This window comes from Mytilus galloprovincialis, chromosome 3 (assembly GCF_965363235.1).
Source record: "Mytilus galloprovincialis chromosome 3, xbMytGall1.hap1.1, whole genome shotgun sequence".
NCBI lineage: Eukaryota > Metazoa > Mollusca > Bivalvia > Mytilida > Mytilidae > Mytilus > Mytilus galloprovincialis.
Genome location: NC_134840.1, coordinates 80,318,545 through 80,337,637, shown reverse-complemented (window position 1 = coordinate 80,337,637; position 19,093 = coordinate 80,318,545). Strand labels below are relative to the sequence as shown.

Below are 19,093 nucleotides of genomic sequence, written 5' to 3'. Positions count from 1 at the left end.
AGGAAGTTCAATAAAAGTGTATAAGAGTTCAAAATTTATGAAAAAAGAATGTACATGGAAGAATCGCATCAGTTATATTTTAGATCAACATATGTGTGCTGACCACTGCAAGACGACACCCACGGGAACGAAAGGTTCCAAAGCAGTTACAACGATTCTATTGTAGTAAAAAACAGATGTATCTTAGTCCTTCAAATGACCGTATCTTTTGCACCAAATACAATTGATCAGTAACGTTTGAAAGTTTAAAATTTAAAAGCGCCTTTAACGGAGTGGCAGTATATATCATTGGAATATATTTTGATAGTAGATCTATATTTGATTTCAGTACCAATTACTAAAGGCTTATACCTTCATACTAAATGAGCTGTTCAAGGATTATCGGGTCTATACAAAACCTTTTTAGGCAGTTACTAGGATGTGTTGTACGTATATGGGCAGTTGAAGACGCTGATAAAATCTACTTATTAAGTACATATATTGTTTCAAATTTCTGAACAACAATATTTTAACGTGACTGTAGTACTATTAGTCAATTCATTTATTTTAGGTGTTAAAGCTCATTGATGATTTTTTTTACCAATATCATTGTTTTATCGAATATTCCGAAGGCCTTTTTTTTTAGAATGTCAGATAAATCGTAAACCAACTCCTTATATAATGTATTGCCTTTAAATGACGATTTTCCTCAGTTTTAAATGCTTTTATAACAACGTTTTGTCTTTGTCAGATTAATATGTATGTTTGTTTTCATGTTTTAGTAATTTGTGTTGTACGTCAGTGGTGTCTGTTTACAAAGTTTTTGGTATTGGATCTCTACTATAGTCTATGTATGTTTGTCAATAAAACGGAACTATAAAACAATTTTTACACAAGTGGCAGGTTTAGCTAGGTATAAAAACAGGTTTAAACCAATATAATTTTCAGAAAATGTATGTATGAAGATGAAAATATAAAACTCGTTTTTCTTTTATTCTATTGATTAATGTAGTAAGTTTTTTATGGACTTCCCCCTTTACAAGTTACAAGAATAACTATGACAAGAGATTCTTGACTTGAGACAGACGCAAAAATGCGACGGGTTGAACATGTTTTATGAAATTTCAACCCTCTCTCTATAATTCTAGCCAATGTAGAATAAACAAACACAGCAAAAGGCACAGTCAAAATCAAAAAGAAGTCCGAGTCCGATGTTAGAATATATAAGAGAATAACTAAGCAAAATGAAAATGATACATAAATTAACAAAGGATTATGAGCAGTTACTGACATGTCTGTAAGAGACCTGATCAAAAGGATTTTCATGATTTGACATACATGTTCAGAAGACTTCACAGTCTCCATCTTCAAATTAAAAAAAATAGTCCCAAATACAATAATCTGTTTTTATAACAAATGCATGCAAAGCCCAAGTCAGCCATTGCTTCCATTTTAAAAATAATTTCATTTTGAAGATTTATTGAACTCATATTGACCTTTGTTAGTATGTGATTATGTCATTTATGGGGAACCACTAGTGGTAGGTCAGTGATACTTTTATGCAGTTGTATAATCATTGGCACAACTCCTATCCGTGTAGATTATTTTGCCCCGCCCCGTCGGTTATGGTCAATTGACTCCGAAACATTTTCTTAGTTTGCATGCATTAATTTGTGAAAAAATAAGGAAACACTCGTGGTGGTCAATTATGTTTGGTAGGCAGTTGTATTTTCACATGACCATCAAGACGACTTATAATTTATTAAGGTAAACATTTTTTTTTAATTTGTAAATTTTGAGCAAATATTACTATAAAAGCTACATCAAACTGATTGTTGATTTATATTTTTTACAGTATCCTCTCCCAACACTAACTTATAATCGAAGCTTTAGTGTAAAAGTGAGGAAAGAGAAGGATTGTCTTCCAAATGTACCCTTCATTTTTGAAGGACTTACGATAGAAAAGCAAAGGGAGAACTAAAAAAGACAAAATGAAATCATTTTATGATGACAACAAAGGGCATTTAAATCATTCTGTGATACCTAGAAGCATGTTTGAAATTCGAAGGAAGACTTATCAAGGAAGATAATATATGGACTACAACAACCAATTATACAAAAGGAATACGAAGAAACTTTATTTTTTTTTTAGTGAAAAAAAATAAATAGATATGTTGTAATTGCCGGTTTTTCCAAAACTGTTATATGTTCCTTTTTGAAAAGTGGAGACACAATGAGTCAACCTTTGACATTTTCCTATGGTATTTGGTATGCATATTTATTAACATAAAACAGCATATCGCATCGTATCCCGTGTGCCATTCGCCCTTGACCTCAAGGGTCATTATTAAAGTTTTTTTAAGGAAAAAATGCTTTTCGGTTCAAACGGGTTTTTGTTGTTAAAGTAGCCTTGTGTTTTTTTTTTCACATGTGTGTAATACCTCCAAGAAACTGTGTCCGTATCAGTGCAAATGACCTCAGAACATTGACATTTGATTTCAAATAATGTAAACTTAGGACTATACTAGTGAGATTTGTATAAGCGATTCTTGTTTTATTTTCAATTGTTTAAATATAAAGAAAAAACGTGTTGATTTACGTGCACAGCTAAACAAAAAGAATAATGAGATAATTTATAAGGGAGAAAATTTCAACTATCAATTGCATTGACAACAACTGGAGGCTCTTAGCTGTATTAGATAGTGTTACATTAATACAACGGCTCTGAAACTATACAGCTTTGAAGTAACAAAATTATCGAATACCGAGTTAAATCTTATACGGAAAATCTCTTAACAAGCTGCAAAATCAAAAGCTCAAATGTATCAAATGAATGGATAACAAATGTCATATTCCTGGATTGGTACAGGCATTTTCTTATGTAGAAAATGATGGTTTAAACCCTGGTTTATATCTAGCTAAATCTCATTCTTGTAAGACAGTGGCATAAAATTCCTTTATATTGACAACAAAAAGTTAGTAATTTTTAGATAATGATTAACATGTTTAAATATTTTATTGTTATACCCGCTGTTGACACTCACCATTTCATTGTATTCGGAAATTTAGCTTTATATAAAAGAGGGTAGTTTTGGGGTTGTTTTAATAAACGATTGGAATATGCTTAAAGCATTGAAAACGAAAAAAACAGGATTGAAGACCGAATTTTTGTTAAGCCTATGATAATTATTATAATATCAAAATCAAAAAGCACAAAATACACCGCAACAACCAATCTCATTGGCTACGCAGTTCATGTTCCATTAGTGGGGCCCGTCGTTTATGTTTTTGGGATATGAGGTCTAAATTGTGATCATGACATATAGTACATATCAATATGTAAAAGTATGTGACATAGATATTCCATGATCGTTAAATGTTTAGAACGGAGGAAGATCTGGAAAAGGTACCAACTGAGAGTTATATACTCCATATGTAAAACTGTAAATGTTATGTACTTCCAGTGATAAAATAAAGTGTTATTTTGTATTTATTTACTACACAATGTCTTCTTATTTGAATATACTTTGGAAACGAATCATTGTAACGGTGAACAAGTTTTGTCAAATTATCATGATTGATTTCAGTGGGATGGGATAAATTCCTATCACTATGGCAAAATTTAGGTTTTAAAAATTTGTTCTAGAAAATATTTTTGCAAAACATAAAATATGGCAAGTTACCTGACTGTCACCTTTGTGGTGATGAATAAGTAAGATTTAAACGTTTCTATCTTAAAGCATCTATTGCTCACCCAACTTTTGTAAATATAACAGAATTATAAACAACTGTCACGCACGTGATAAATTCAGCTAGAAAGCAAACCAGTTTTAACGCACTATTTCCTTAGGAAAGAGGGGTGCAAGATACTTGCGGGACAGTTAAACTAATAGATCGAAAATAAACTGACAACGCCATGACTAAAAAAAGAAGAAGACAAACCGACAAATAATAGAACACAAGACACAACATAGAAAACTTAAGACTAAGCAACAACGAACCATGTTTTTACAGAAAAAGGAATACGTAAATTGTTTTTTATTCGTTCAGTTTATTAATATAGTCGAGCGTTTGAATTTGTCACGTTATATGAACTCCCCCTTTTTTTAATCACATGGATTTCGGTAGTTTTGCTAATACTCTTTTTCAAGATTATGCAGGTGTTGTTTTAAAATTTTTGAGCGTTTGAGGAGTTGGTCTCGATATGTTTAAAAAAATACTGAGAGAAAAGTTTTAACCTACACAGGCAGTTAATTTAAACATATTTATTTATAGTGGATTAGGAAACAAGTTTTGCAACTACACAGGCAGTTACCAAGTCAGGAATATGATAGTTGTTTTCCATTCGTTTGATGTGATTGAGGTTTTGATTTTGACATTTGCCTAGGAATTTTCCATTTAGAGGTTTCCTCGGAGTTCGGTGTTTGTGTTATTTTACTTTAATAAATCTTAAAAAACAAAAATCGGTTTATGTCATAGTCATTATTGGATTATAGTTTATTTGAACAAAAATGTTTCTGTAGAAAGCATTTCAAAAGTTTCTGATATTTTTTTGTATTAAACAAGGGTATTTTAAATGACTTTGATATATTAGGCATATGGAAGTGAATTCGGTTTATAATTATGTGAAATAGTAAAAATGCATGCATGTTAACACCACATCTTCCTATATCTATGTTAAACATGATTAGCTTATGTTGTATTTCTTGGAAGATTAAGATATACGGTTATAAATGTGCCAGTTATTTTTAAGGAGTTATATACCTCAGTTTTGTGGATAGGGGGTTTCAAGTGCCATTGAGTTGAACAGTTGACTTTTTGTTAAACGGTTCATTTATGTATTTGATGAAATCATATTTCAAAGCCGATATCGACTTATTGTCTTTCGTTAAAAAAAACCAATAGCGACCATGGATAAATGTTTTTTGAATGATTTGAAATTGTTAATAAAATTTAACTGTATTTTATTAAATTTGTAACAATGATTACCATTTGAATCAATAAGTTACATTTTCATTTAAAAGTTGTTAATTTATGACACCTTGACGTGTTATACCAAATGCAACGTTCGTCGTATTGATACCCGGACCATACGCGTATAGTCAGACAATAGAAGGATATACGTACTTGTTCATAATCAAACGCGTATGATCTAAAAGAAAGACGATAGTACTATACCGCTTTTCTATAGTCATGAATCGAATAAGCAAAACCCAACCCGGTTCACAAACCAAAATACCGAGGGGAACACATTAATCACCTATACTATTATATGATAAGACCTCATTTTGTGTGTCGCTTCTCTTCCTTCCACAAAAAATTAATCATCATGCCTGTGTGATATATCATATTAATATGCATCAATGCATTTGTCATCCATGCGTATGATTATTCAGTTTGGGTTATTTTGGAAGAAAAACGAAAATAGAGGCGTCCAGATATTATTTCCGTCATCGGGTAGACTTTAAGTCATAGACAAGACCATTGTTTTGACTGTTTTATTATTACACATAATTTTCCTAAGTACTCGGGGACAGAACAATTATTTTTCGTGTTTTTCTGTATACTATGAGCATACATATACTACAAATAAAGTGTATTTGCTATTTACTATTAATTCCAAGTAGACTACCACGCCCTGCGGTCACCAGTATATCACTAGTATATAGAGAATATCTCAGTGACCGCCTGGGATAGTGAACTTGGAATTGATGGTGAATTAACTAAAATAGCAAATACACTTTAGTTTTAGTACATATTATGTGTATGTTCATATTAAAGAAAAACATGAAAATATATGAAATAAACGGTAGGAGAAAACAGACGTCGGACAAAGGGTGGAGGGCTAAAATTGTCTTGTCCGAAAGTACCTTGGACTCTTTATTTTTTTTCCTGAAATTCTCCAGTCATAAATCTTTTACAAAAATGCATCCATCAACAGTTTACATGCTTTCAACCACGGTCTAAATGTCTGCTATTTCGCGGATGTGTTCTAGTAAGACTTGAACACTGGAATATGTGCAGCTGGACTAAATTGTACATAGTTCATGGATTTATTTATAGATATTATTATTATTACCATAATACCATATATGTATGAAACAATTACTTACCAAAAAGACTGATTTATAAAAAAAACCTTCCAAAATTGTTTTCGAAACCCATATTTGAATTTCATGTAACAGTGTGATACTTTAATGTTGTATTTCTATGAATAAATATTGATTAAACTATCAGTGGGATTGCGAAAAGTCTTTTTTTTTTTGTTGAGAATATTTATTGCAAAAGAGTCTTAAAAAGCAACGTAAAATTTAACATTGCTTACACCTTATTAAAAAAACACATAGAAAAAGGTGTTTGTAGTTGATTTTGTGTAATAAACAATTTCAAGGAGGCAATTATTCCAAGCTTATTAGTCGCCGTCAAAACAAATCTGTATGTGGAAAATAAGTAAAATCAAAAAGGTGCAATAGGTATTGATAATTCGTGTCGCCAAATTAATAAAAGATATAGATAACAAGTAACATGTTGGATAACTATATATATATATATATTGACAACGTATGGAACGCCACAGCTGTCTTATGTGGAACTCTGATATTACTTTATGTTGTTTTATTATTACTTAATGATATTTTGTCTTTACTTAATATGGTTTTGACATAACGTAATGATGTTTTAATATAACACGATATGGTTCCGTAATGACTTGATATAGTTTTGTCATTACTCAATATGGTTTTGTCATTACTCGATGTGGTTTCACCATTATTTGATATGGTTGTGTCATAAGTCAATGTGGTTTTAACATTACTTGATGTGTATGTGACTTAATGTAATGTAGTTGTTTCATAACATGATGTGGTTTTGTTATTTCGTAATGATGATTTGTCTATTTTTTATATGGTTTTAACATTACGTAATGATGTTTCAAAATTTGACGATTTTACACTACATGATGTGTTTGTTTCATTATTTGATGTGGTCTTGTCATTCTTTGATGTGGTCCTGTCATTCTTTGATGTGGTTATCCCATTACTTGATGAGGTAAAACCACGTGACCAATTCGGAAAAACCTGTGCTATTTTTAGATAGATTTCCATGTTGTATGTGCCTTGAATGCGTGTGGCCATCCATCTAATTAGTGTTCAAATTAAAGTTCGGGTTACTGTTTGAGTTAAACTTTGAGTAAGTTTTCGAATTCAAGTCATGCTTAGAATTAAAGTTCTAGTTAGCAATGAGTTTCGAGTTGGACTTCGAGTTTGAGTCACATTTAAAGGAGGAGTTCTAGTTACAACTTTGAATTTGAGTCACTTCTTGAGGTAGAGTTTGAGCAAGATTCGAATTTAAGTCTCACATAGTTTAATTAAGATTAACCCGAACTTTAATTTGAACACGCGTTGCGACAAGCAAAATCCCAGTTATAGGTAACATTCTATGATGGCAGTGACTAAGAAAAATATCTCATAAGTCCACTTATTGCCTGAAACGCAAAAAGTATTTATGAATAAAAACTCAAATTCATATCAATGTGAAGCAGATCGCCTATACGAGTGCAGCAAAATTTTACTTTTTAAAAACCAACATCTGTCTTCAATCACTCTGCTAGCACACTAAGACTGCTGCAGTATACATGTCTTACAAACATCTACAAAGAAAAATAATGAAATAGAATTCGTCCATAAAGATTTTTCAAGATAAGTAAAAAAACCAATGCGTTAACAATAATAAGAAACTAACAAGGTCTACAAAAGTTTTCAAAGAGGGGAAAGGAGGGGAATACTTTACTGCACTAAGACTGAGCTTCGAATTGACAAACTATGAAAAGTATATTCAAAGTAAACTTTTACCGCGAATGACTAGTTCGTGCTATCATAAAAAGGAACTTTCAACTCTTGATTTTGTTTAGGTGAATTATTTCTTTTTTTTATGCTGAAATAATTCAAATATTATTGTAAGCATGAACACATGTTCACAATATAGCAACAAACCCATGTGCTACTGACAGTTCATAAATCCATGTACATATATAAAACAGAAAGACAGATAAGAGTCTATTTTTAAATTCTTTTTTCTTTTAACATTAACAAATTTTGTATTGCACTAATATCTAGTTGTTAACAACTGCCCTATATAGTACAACTATAATATATAGGTTTATCCCTGTGTGTTAATCTTCAAATGAGCCAGAGGATTGACTTGTTTTAGATCGACAACTATCTACTTGTTACATTTGAACTGGTATCAAATTTAAATGAATGGAATATATGAAAATAATTGCAACCGAATCAAATCCGTTAACTAAAAACATAGCGTTAAGTTATGTCATAGACAATCATGAAGTATTAACATCAAACTATATCAATACCCATTCTGGTAAATTGACGTATGATTCCTTTAAGTTGTGAGTGACTTTCACCCCAACCAATTACCGAAGATTTGTCATAAATTGATAAACCCCTAAAAGTCTGCCCCTGCTTAATAGTGAAATGCTGTCATTAATTTTCTTCAAGAATATAATTAATTTATCTTTTATTTTTATGATGCATAAACTGATGATTTCAAACTTTTTATTTGCTCCAACATATTCCTTTTTCTTCTTCTTTTTCTAATTAGGAAACTTTATATGCATACAAACGACACGTATCAATGAATGTCATATCAAATTTTTTGTATATAAAAAATAACAATGAAATTATGAAATCCTTTTTTTAGTCACAGACTTTTCTTTTTTCCAGCAATCAAACTTTTTTCCCTTTACCAAACGAAATAATATCTTGACATTTGCATTGTTGTTGGCATGTTTCGTTTAGTTGTTTATTGTATCATTTATTTTACAGTCTTGTTCCTGCTTGTGTCTGTGTCTATATTAAATGAATATGATTTGATGAGACAATGAGACAACTGTCCACGAGATAGCGAATGAAGTAGATGATAGTAACTATAGGTAAAGGTGTTCAAAATGAGAAAATTTCACACCGTCAAAACAATTCAAACGAAACAATCAAAGGGCTGAACGATATTCAATGCAAAACACAAAATTACAAAAACGGGAAAAAATATGAAAGACATCGTCAAAACGATGACCACTGAATTACAGGTTTTAACTTATGACAGCCACATAAAGAAAGTGTCGGTGTTAATCATTTAAAGCGTCCAACCCTCCACCAAATCTACAGTTTAATGACAGTCGTGAACAACACAACATAGGAAAAAACTTTAAAAAGCGGATATAAAAGTTTTACTCATTCTATCGACACAAAGGACAAAAAAAAACAACCTACAAAAAGGCAACAGATATAAAGTAGAGATCTTAGTGCATCCCATCTCGTCACACTCCGAAGTGTAGTAATGTTTTGTTTGCAGTTGTATTGTTGGAAGCTATCAAGTAACATGTATATAAACAACTAGCTGTCCAAATATTTTTCAATTATGATTTTCAATTGTCCACCTATTTAATAAGCCACTGAAAATAACAAGCTGTTATGGATATGGCTACAGGAACCACGGTTATGGATATGGCTACAGAAACAACGGTTATGGATATGGCTACAGAAACAACGGTTATGGAAATGATAAAACTCACATCATAGTAAACAAAGGAAATGGATATGGCTACAAAAGCAACGGTTATGGAAATGATAAAACTCACATCATAGTAAATAAAGGACATGGATATGGTTACAGAAACAACGGTTATGGATATGGCTACAGGAACAACGGTTATGGATATGGCTACAGAAACAACGGTTATGGAAATGATAAAACTCACATCATAGTAAATAAAGGGAATGGATATGGTTACAGAAACAACGGTTATGGATATGGTAAAACTCACATCATAGTGAATAAAGGACATGGATATGGTTACAGAAACAACGGTTATGGATATGGTTACAGAAACAACGGTTATGGATATGGCTACAGAAACAACGGTTATGGATATGGCTACAGAAACAACGGTTATGGAAATGATAAAACTCACATCATAGTAAATAAAGGGAATGGATATGGTTATAGAAACAACGGTTATGGATATGGTAAAACTCACATCATAGTAAATAAAGGACACCTACAAAAAGGCAAGAGATATAAAGTAGAGATCTTAGTGCATCCCATCTCGTCACACTCCGAAGTGTAGTAATGTTTTGTTTGCAGTTGTATTGTTGGAAGCTATCAAGTAACATGTATATAAACAACTAGCTGTCCAAATATTTTTCAATTATGATTTTCAATTATCCATCTATTTAATAAGCCACTGAAAATAACAAGCTGTAAATAAGTCATATTGGCAATTTACGTAAACATAAAGAAATCATTAAATTTACACTTTTTTTACTCACCAGACCAATAAAAAGGAAAACATACTTGAGAGATTTGTTTTTTTTTTTGTTTTTTGTTTTTTGTTTTTTTATTTTCCTCATGTGTTTTCTGTAAATATTCGGCGTGGGCCTTTAATTTAAATGCACAAAGCAACAACAAGTAACGCAAATTATCAAAGTTCTTCATTTTCTATTTTTTAAATCTATTTAACTGAAATTGATTACATAATACATTCTACACGTCATATTTATAGTACGCAAAACATGTTTCCTTCCGTGTTTATTAAATCAGGTGTGTGCATTGCTTAATTTTCCGATTCTTCTAATGAGCATCTCAAACTATATAAGTGATTTTTCATATTTCTTTCTTTATCCTTATTCCACAATGCTTCTGTTGAAACATTACTGTTTGGTCTTACTTCTTATTGCATTGGGTAAGTTTTCTTTTTGGTTTATGTGCATTATTAAGGCAGTGGAAAGAATTTATAATAGCAACAATATAGCTGATATGGTCTATGTGGCATGTTTAGTTTCTTGTTTTGTTCACACATCGTTGTCCATATAATGGAACTCGATGTGACTGTCATACATGTGAGAAATTAAGCTTACTTAAAAACCAGGTTTAATACACCGTTTTCTACATAAGAAGCCTGTACCAAGTCAGAAATATGACACGTGTTATCCATTAGTTTGATGTGTTTGAGCTTTTGATTTTCCCATTTGATTCTGAACTTTCTTTTTTCAAATTTTCCTCGGAGTTCTGTTGTTTGTGATTTTTTAATTTTTCATAACTTAAATAACTTATAAGTATAAAAACTGATAATTTTCTTTAAGCAAATGGAAGTGGTTATGGAAATGCTAAAACTCACATCATAGTAAATAAAGGAAATGGATATGGTTACGACCACGACGGGTATGGAAATGGTAAATCAACGAAAATCATAGTAAATAAAGGAAACGGATATGGTTACGATCATGACGGTTATGGAAATGGTAAATCAACAAAAATCGTAGTAAATAAAAGAAATGGATATGGTTACGATAATTACGGTTATGGAAACGATAAAACAACAAATATTGTAGTAAATAAAGGACATGGATATGGTTACGACCACGACGGTTATGGAACCGGTAAATCAACGAAAATCGTAGTAAATAAAGGAAATGGATATGGTTACGATCATGACGGTTATGGAAATGGTAAATCAACAAAAATTGTAGTAAATAAAGGACATGGGTATGGTTACGATCACGACGGTTATGGAAGTGGTAAATCAACGAAAATCATAGTAAATAAAGGAAATGGATATGGTTACGATCATGACGGTTATGGAAACGATAAAACAACGAAAATCATAGTAAATAAAGGACATGGATATGGTTACGATCACGCCGGTTATGGAAATGGTAAATCAACGAAAATCATAGTAAATAAAGGAAATGGATATGGTTACAATCATGACGGTTATGGAAATGGTAAATCAACGAAAATTGTAGTAAATAAAGGACATGGATATGGTTACGATCACGGCAGTTATGGAAATGGGAAATCAACGAAAATTATTGTGAATAAGGGACACGGATATGGATATGGCTACAGAAACAACGGTTATGGATATGGCTACAGAAACAACGGTTATGGATATGGCTACAGAAACTACGGTTATGGAAATGATAAAACTCACATCATAGTAAATAAAGGGAATGGATATGGTTACAGAAACAACGGTTATGGACATGGTAAAACTCACATCATAGTAAATAAAGGACATGGATATGGTTACAGAAACAACGGTTACGGATATGGCTACAGAAACAACGGTTATGGATATGGCTATAGAAACAACGGTTATGGAAATGATAAAACTCACATCATAGTAAATAAAGGGAATGGATATGGTTACAGAAACAACGGTTATGGATATGGTAAAACTCACATCATAGTAAATAAAGGAAATGGTTATGGTTACAGAAACAACGGTTATGGATATGGCTACAGGAACCACGGTTATGGATATGGCTACAGAAACAACGGTTATGGATATGGCTACAGAAACAACGGTTATGGAAATGATAAAACTCACATCATAGTAAACAAAGGAAACGGATATGGCTACAAAAGCAACGGTTATGGAAATGATAAAACTCACATCATAGTAAATAAAGGACATGGATATGGTTACAGAAACAACGGTTATGGATATGGCTACAGGAACAACGGTTATGGATATGGCTACAGAAACAACGGTTATGGAAATGATAAAACTCACATCATAGTAAATAAAGGGAATGGATATGGTTACAGAAACAACGGTTATGGATATGGTAAAACTCACATCATAGTGAATAAAGGACATGGATATGGTTACAGAAACAACGGTTATGGATATGGCTACAGAAACAACGGTTATGGATATGGCTACAGAAACAACGGTTATGGAAATGATAAAACTCACATCATAGTAAATAAAGGGAATGGATATGGTTATAGAAACAACGGTTATGGATATGGTAAAACTCACATCATAGTAAATAAAGGACATAGATATGGTTACAGAAACAACGGTAATGGATATGGCTACAGAAACAATGGTTATGGATATGGCTACAGAAACAACGGTTATGGAAATGATAAAACTCACATCATAGTAAATAAAGGGAATGGATATGGTTACAGAAACAACGGTTATGGATATGGTTACAGAAACAACGGTTATGGATATGGCAAAACTCACATCATAGTAAATAAAGGGAATGGATATGGCTACAGAAACAACGGTTATGGAAATGATAAAACTCACATCATAGTAAATAAAGGGAATGGATATGGTTACAGAAACAACGGTTATGGATATGGTTACAGAAACAATGGTTATGGATATGGTTACAGAAACAATGGTTATGGATATGGTTACAGAAACAACGGTTATGGATATGGCAAAACTCACATCATAGTAAATAAAGGACATGGATATTGATATGTATTGACGCAGCATATACAAATGTATGTAAAAAATAATAGATTTAATCTACATTTGTATAATTAATAACAACACAACAACAACAACATTCGTCACTTTATTTCAATTAAAAACTTAAAATCATATCAATCATTATCTCTACTCCAATTCAGCATAACATAGTAACACAAGTCTTAACATACATATATATCCATAGGATGTACACTAACCACTGTCCATTTTTGATGTACATCCAGCTATTCTACACATTTATTTTTCAGTTTATATAAATTATCTTTTATTATCATTAATTTGTTTTCTATCTATTTTTTCACCTATTACAGAACTGTGAAAGTTGAAAGATATTTTTTTTTTTGTAATGTAATATTTTGTTTTAACTTTAAGAAAATAACGTTAGAAGAATTTAAAGGTTTCTGTTTCGATTCGTTTGAATTCAAAGCCCCTAGACATATTTTTTCTATCAAAAACAGTCATGAACACTGAAATCTGTATCGAATCATTTAAAGTAATTTCTCTTTTAATATAGACTTCTTCATGTGTACCTACTAGATTTTTAAGCGGTTGTATAATTTCCTATTTTCCATTTCCTTTATTTACTATGATGTGAGTTTTACCATCGAACAGCGGTATACTACTGTTGCCTTTATTTCGCATGTTTACGTTTCGTGGACCATGTAACAAATCTAAACTAAACAAACGGCATGGCTTATAACAAAGATATCAATGTTTTCTTTAGCGATAGTCAATTGTATCCATTCTTTCATAATTATGAATAATGTGTTGCTTAAAAACACAAAAGAGAGGGAATAGTTTTCTCGAGTAGTTAAAGTAAATGTGCATGATTAATCCCAAATTATCTCTTGCGTAATCCTCTTTCAGTTGTCGCCGTTGATTATTTGTTACTTGCCCTTGTTTGTGAATTGATCGTAGCAGTTGAAAGTATTTAATCATCACCCTATTGTTATTCATGTTGTTGTGTTTCAAACTCTACGATTTTAACGTTTAAAGGAGAGTAAAGGACATGACATCCACCCACGAAAAATATTTTTATTCATATTTAATTAACATTCATACAACGAAGGTAAAAGAAATAAATATAACAATTTCTGATCTTTCTTTTTCAGGTGTAACTATATATACTGGTTATAAAGACAATGTTGTTGCTGCTTTCAATAAAATGTTTTTTTTTTCAAATCATCTGGTTCCTTTCTTGAAATATATATATATATATATATATATATATATATATATATATATATATATATATATATATATATATATATATATATATATATATATATATATATATATATATATATATATATATATATATATATATATATATATATATATATATATATATATATATATATATATATATATATATATATATATATATATATATAAGTTGTGTACAGAGTGTAAATAGATTTTTTTGTACAAGTAGTCAGTGTTGTATGAACTGCTTAACACAAATGGATAATGCAAGCACACGGTCTTTTGACGCACATATTTCTGTCTTATTTTCATAACTACATGATGCAGTCTAATACTGAGCATTGATAGAAAAAACATTACAAGACATGAAAAAGACTGTTAAAGGATATGGATATGAATGTGGCAATAGGAGAAAAATGAAATTAGAATTTAAACCATTCCGGTATTCTCATTTTAAGTTTGTGAACACGGAAAAAAGCATTCGGGTATTCTCATTTTCAGTTTGTGAACACGGAAAAAAGCACTAAATGAGAGGTTAAGTATATATTTACAAAAATATATTGAATATCACTTGAAATGTACCCCTCATTAAAGGGATGGTTATTACATTGAGAGGTTTCTCATCTTTTAAGGGGTTGTTCCCAACCTGATTATGAATTGCATGGAGAATTGTCTCATTGGCACGCACATCATATTTAGATACAAAGTACCAAAAAGCAAAGAACTAAAATAAGAACATCAAAACAACAGAGACACTGACAACTAACTATCATATAACTAAAATGTACACACATCGACGAACAGCTCCGAACCGTAAAAAACTGGATATTTTTTGGTGAACAGAAAAACACCAACATTTTTTTCAAGGAATAGCAAAGTATAAGTGGTAAATGAAGTTTTATACCATTCTTTTTTTTAACAATTCTGTCAAAACCTATTATATTTATGTTTACAAAAAATAATATAATCGCTCGCCTTTACGTTTCAAGCTTCGCCCCAAAAATTTACAAATTGATTTTTTTCTAATTAGAATTTTCAAATCGCTCCCTCATCCCGATTTTTTGTGTAGAAAATCCGTAGAACAAGAAATTAAATTGGTGTTGCCTGAACGAGGTCGAAAAATACCAGAGGGATAGTCCAATGCATTGATCGAAAATAAGCTTACATCACCATGGCTAAAATAGAAAAATACAAACAGAAAATAATAGTACACAAAAAACAACAAAGAAAACTTAAGAGAAAGACGAAACCCTCCATAAACTAGTATCGCAGGTGCTCTTGAGGGTTAGCAGATACTGCTCAACATGTGCCACCCGTCGGTTGTTCATGTTATTACAAACTTGGTAAATAATTTAATTTAGAAGTTAACATTCGTGAAAAGGAAACGGAATTGTAGCAACGACATCAGTGCCAACCATTGCTGTAGTTTAATAAGTTTAAATTGGGAATATCACATAGGCTTGTAAAGATGGATTAGACATAGCTAATCTTAAATTTTCATAATAAAGAATAAGACAGTTTGACATTTTCACACGAAGGACATCATACGCACATGGTCAAATAGGGACATTTTTCAAACAGAGAACATCTGACACACACAGGCAAAAAATATCAGTACTAGTGTTCTACGAACGGTATTGAGGTTTTATACACCTCCAACAACTCGATACCGGTGTAAATTGAACTTTATTGCATGATAAACAACCTCGAAAATCTCAGCACTGCTCGTGTAGGGACGTTAAGTAGGGGTAAACATTACGTATGGTTTTAACATCAACAACACGACAATACTTTATTTTAAGAGGGTTAATCAGTTAGCTATACAACTTACTTGCCTGAGACCCTTATAATAGAAAAGCATAAACATAAATGCAAACATATACATGGCATTCATTAGTATAAAAGTCAAGTATGATGATAATGTTCAATACAACTCGATGTCGAGTGTTATGTATTTTTATTATACCTAGGGTGTTTGTTTACTCTATTACATAGCTGAACGGGTGACAATTTTTTTGAATGTCACCCTCTTGTCTAGACTAATCGATAATTTCAAGGTCAATGAATTGAATTTACATAAATTAATTAAATAGAATGATTTTGATTTACGTTTTGGCTCAGATGACTGTCAAAAAGAAAAAAAGAAAACATCTTGCCTCACTTTTTTTGGTTTTTTTTTCTAATACCCGTAACGTATTTGTACGTGACCTCATAGAAAATACTTTTAAAATAAAACCAACCTGTAAAAGACAATAATGATAGGACATTCAGTATAATAAATTAAATAACACATAGCTTAGAGGGTGATAGAGCAGCGGTTGACAATGTTTTCTCAGGTAACAATCTGCTCTATCACCCTCTCAGCTATGTGTTATTTATATTATGGATTGTTAAGTGAATAAAAAGGTAAAACATGCTACGCAGAGGAACATGTTATCAGTTCGCTGGAGTTTCTTATTGACAACATATTTCTTGAATACGGAGGTAGATTTTTTTAATGTGGCCATTCCTATGGGAACGAAATGTGCACCTACCTCTTCTTATTTTCAATTGAGTCTGAGTTCCTTCAGACACTTTCAAAAACAAGATGATGAAAGAAGCCAGACAATTTTATCACATTCAGATGTAAGTGTACTGGTGATGTCCTATCCATTGACCATCCAAACTATCTGATTGAGTTCCATCAATATTCACTCCAGAAAAAGAAATAAAAGAACCTGTATATTGGATATACTTTTTCCTAACTTATTCGGTTTCTATAGCTTGTAGTCGATACGCAGACTTTATAAAACGTCCCAAGTGTCTGAGCACAAAGTTTACAAAACATGGTTATGTAAAAGACGTCTCGTCCTTTATCTAAAAATGTTCATCGAAAGATACAAATGCCTTGTTGATAAATATTCAACTTCACAAATGATCATGATGGTCTTATAAAAAAGATACCAGGTACTGACGTTATTTATCGTCTAAATAACGTGTAATAGCTTTTCTTTTATTTGTCGTTGTAAAACTGCGTGTTATATGCGCTGATGTGATTTTTTATAATTGTTTAAGAGAACTGATTAATGAGATTGTAAAACTGATAATGAAGAAAATCTGTTGCGAGTAACAATAGAAAGTCTTTTGTCAAGTGAGCACAGTGAAAAATAAAATCATAAAATACTGAACTCCGATGAAGATCGGAAAGTCCCTAATCACATGGCAAAATCAAATAACAAAACACATCAAAAACGAATGGACAAAAACTGTCATATTCCTGACTTGGTACAGGCATTTTATTTCCTTAACTGTTCAGTTATTTGTTTTCTTTGTAATATCTTTTAGGAGATGCTCGGTACCTAAATAAAGGCAACAGTAGTATACCGCTGTTCAAAACTCATAAATCTATGGACAAAAAAAAAAAAACAAAATTGGGGTAACAAACTAACACTGAGGGAAACGCATTAAATATTAGAGGAGAACAACGACACAACATTAAAATGTAACACACACAGCAACAGACTAGGCATTAGACAAAACCCGATGAGAATAACCAATATAACATCAAAACCAAATACATGAATTTGGGATAGAAAAGTACCGTGACACGTCTTATAGTAATGTGAATTCACACTCAAATATAGGAGAAAACAAACGACACAACGAAAACACAACGTAAAAATGTTACACACAGAAACGAACTATGATATAACAATGGCCATTTTGGTACAGGTGATCTTTAAAGAAAAAAATGGTGGGTTGAACCTGGTTTTGTGGCATGCTAAACCTCGCACTTTGATGGCATTGTTAAATATAACATTAAAATGACAACATAATAATACAAGACTACAATACAAATAAATAGGAGAACGTATTAGGCAAAGAAACACATTAATAATAGATAACAAAAGGCATCAGGTTTAAAATTCAATACGTCAAAAACGCGCCTCGTCCACATAAGACTTACCAGTGACGCCCAGATATAGAAGTTCGAAAGTCAAAAAAAAAGTTCCGCCTTTGTGTTATTGTGCTATGGTCATTTTTTGTTATTTGTAGCGTCTTTCATTTGTTCTTATGTATGGTGTGTATACATGCAATTCTGGTTTTCTCTGTTGACATATTTGTTTTTATAGGGGTTAAGATTATAACACAATGTTGACTGCTGTTCCCTTATTTTTAACATAATGTGTCTGTTTGTTTGGTTTTCTCATTTTGCAGACCGATTCCTTATATCGTTGAAATGTCAAGTCAATAAACTATTCTTAATACTGGAATATAGAAAAAAAAAACATTCTCAATTGTTGTTTATTGTATTTTTGTTTTGATTTGTTTTACACATTTGGAAAATTTCCCCCTTTAAAAAGGCCTCATTTCTGGCGGAGTAATATAATACCACAATAAAATTGGATCTGTTGAAACGAATCCGATTGTGAACGAATTAATTTGAGTATGGAATAAAATATCAACAATAAGCATAAAACAATTTTCAACAATTGCTAAAGAAATAAGGTTGAGTCTTTCAACGCTTCGTTGTTTACATTGGAAAACAAATACTGGACAAAGAGATCGTCACGAATAATTAAATAAAGTTCCGACAACTAATATTTTATTATT

General features: G+C 31.5%; 2 protein-coding genes across 2 annotated transcripts; both read left to right on the top strand.

Annotated features, from left to right (window-relative positions):
• Nucleotides 1–3,355: 3,355 nt before the first annotated feature.
• Nucleotides 3,356–10,120, top strand: LOC143066823 (uncharacterized). The gene is made up of 2 exons (XM_076239634.1): nucleotides 3,356–3,385; nucleotides 9,443–10,120. The coding sequence occupies exons 1-2, from the start codon at nucleotides 3,356–3,358 to the stop codon at nucleotides 10,118–10,120; spliced, it is 708 nt and encodes a 235-aa protein (XP_076095749.1).
• Nucleotides 10,121–10,686: 566 nt separating this feature from the next.
• On the top strand, nucleotides 10,687–14,460 carry LOC143066822 (uncharacterized). The gene is made up of 3 exons (XM_076239632.1): nucleotides 10,687–10,735; nucleotides 11,136–13,305; nucleotides 14,407–14,460. The coding sequence occupies exons 1-2, from the start codon at nucleotides 10,687–10,689 to the stop codon at nucleotides 13,277–13,279; spliced, it is 2,193 nt and encodes a 730-aa protein (XP_076095747.1). The 3' UTR covers nucleotides 13,280–13,305; nucleotides 14,407–14,460.
• Nucleotides 14,461–19,093: the final 4,633 nt, after the last annotated feature.

What these genes read in the sequence shown, in the direction of transcription:
- LOC143066823 (XM_076239634.1), top strand. Translation starts at nt 3,356, where the DNA reads ATGTTTAGAACGGAGGAAGATCTGGAAAAG. An exon ending in CGGAGGAAGATCTGGAAAAG is followed by an intron (nt 3,386 to 9,442) that starts GTACCAACTGAG and finishes CTATTTAATAAG; the next exon opens with CCACTGAAAATAACAAGCTG.
- LOC143066822 (XM_076239632.1), top strand. Translation starts at nt 10,687, where the DNA reads ATGCTTCTGTTGAAACATTACTGTTTGGTCTTACTTCTTATTGCATTG. An exon ending in CTTACTTCTTATTGCATTGG is followed by an intron (nt 10,736 to 11,135) that starts GTAAGTTTTCTT and finishes ATTTTCTTTAAG; the next exon opens with CAAATGGAAGTGGTTATGGA.